At 47.9% G+C, this 1198-nt stretch overlaps 1 protein-coding gene across 1 annotated transcript in view; it reads left to right on the forward strand.

Annotated features, from left to right (window-relative positions):
• The window catches only part of LOC118330986 (ankyrin repeat and fibronectin type-III domain-containing protein 1), a 20806-nt gene that overhangs the window by 5867 nt on the left and 13741 nt on the right, over window positions 1-1198 (forward strand). The window contains exon 6 of the mRNA XM_035665745.1: window positions 615-705. Coding sequence (XP_035521638.1) covers window positions 615-705 — 91 coding nt within the window. The remainder of the gene's footprint in view (window positions 1-614; window positions 706-1198) is intronic.

Genomic DNA, 1198 nt, shown 5'->3' on the forward strand with positions numbered 1-1198 from the left:
AAAAAAGGGGGGGGGGGGGGTTATGGCCCTGCTGAAAACACAATTGGAAAACACAGTTTATTTGTTATTTGTTGACAGTCTTGGCTGTTGACCCTTCATAAGCAACAGTTGTAAAACAGCCTCAAAAATGATAATAAAGAGCAGCTTGGTAGCCTGCCACCTGATTTATGTTTAGCATTTTTAAGCAGGCATGTAGACAAATGGACGCTTCACCGGTTGTTTGTTATTGTGTGAGAGAAACCCCCCCCCCTCCTGTTTAAGACCCCTGCTGCCAGCCAAAGCTCACTCCTGTCACATGACAGGGGTCAAGTCGAGGTCAGGAAGTGTCGGCGGCTGGTTTGATTGATCTGGCTGAGAAAGGAGAGACAGAGGCCTGCTGTCTGCACTCTGGGCAAAGAGACAGACAGAGCTTCTAGATAGACCCTTCACCCTCAACACACACACATATAGAAATGAAGACAGACAGAGACCTAGCAAGAGACAAACAGATGCACTGAACCTCACGCATACATATGTATATGCTTTTACGCAAACAAATACTGGGAGATAGTGTTCTTTAGGTTGTAACTGTGTGTGTGACAAACCTTTGCCTTAACCGTGTCCTGTCTTTACAGGGGACCTATTACTATGTCCAGGTGTCAGCCTACAACATGAAGGGCTGGGGGCCTCCACTAGTTTCCATCCCTGCCTGCGCTGCACCTTCTAGTAAGTCTCCATCGTGTATGTTCATGTGTGTGCCTGAATTTGACTTAAACTAAAGTATAAAACCTCCAGTTAACAACCAAACAAGACCCCTGAAGGGTTTTGGCTGGCCTCACTAAATTAACACCACTGCAAAATCGTTTTCACACAGGACTTAGGTGCAAGATGTGTGTGCTTTCCCACACATAAAGGGACTCAGTCGATTTGGTTATTCCAACGTCATTCTGGCGTTGCTTTGACATCATTGGGGGGGGGTGACAGCTGGACCCTCCTTGGCCAGCAGGCTGGGTGGGTTTTGGGACCCCCTCTGCGGACGTCAGTGTGTGTAACCATAGCCTCAGGATGGTGTTTGGGGCTGGCTGGCAGAAGAAGCTGCCCGGGTTCAGCCAAGAAGTTAACCGTGAAGTCATGTGCAACAACAGCTGAGGTGTTGACTCACCACAGCAGCTTTGACCCTCTTTCTCCCTTTCTCCCTTTCTATCTATCTATCTATCTA

This window comes from Morone saxatilis, unplaced genomic scaffold, assembly GCF_004916995.1.
Source record: "Morone saxatilis isolate NCDOM2014 unplaced genomic scaffold, NCSU_SB_2.0 Contig1, whole genome shotgun sequence".
NCBI classification, from domain to species: Eukaryota; Metazoa; Chordata; class Actinopteri; family Moronidae; genus Morone; species Morone saxatilis.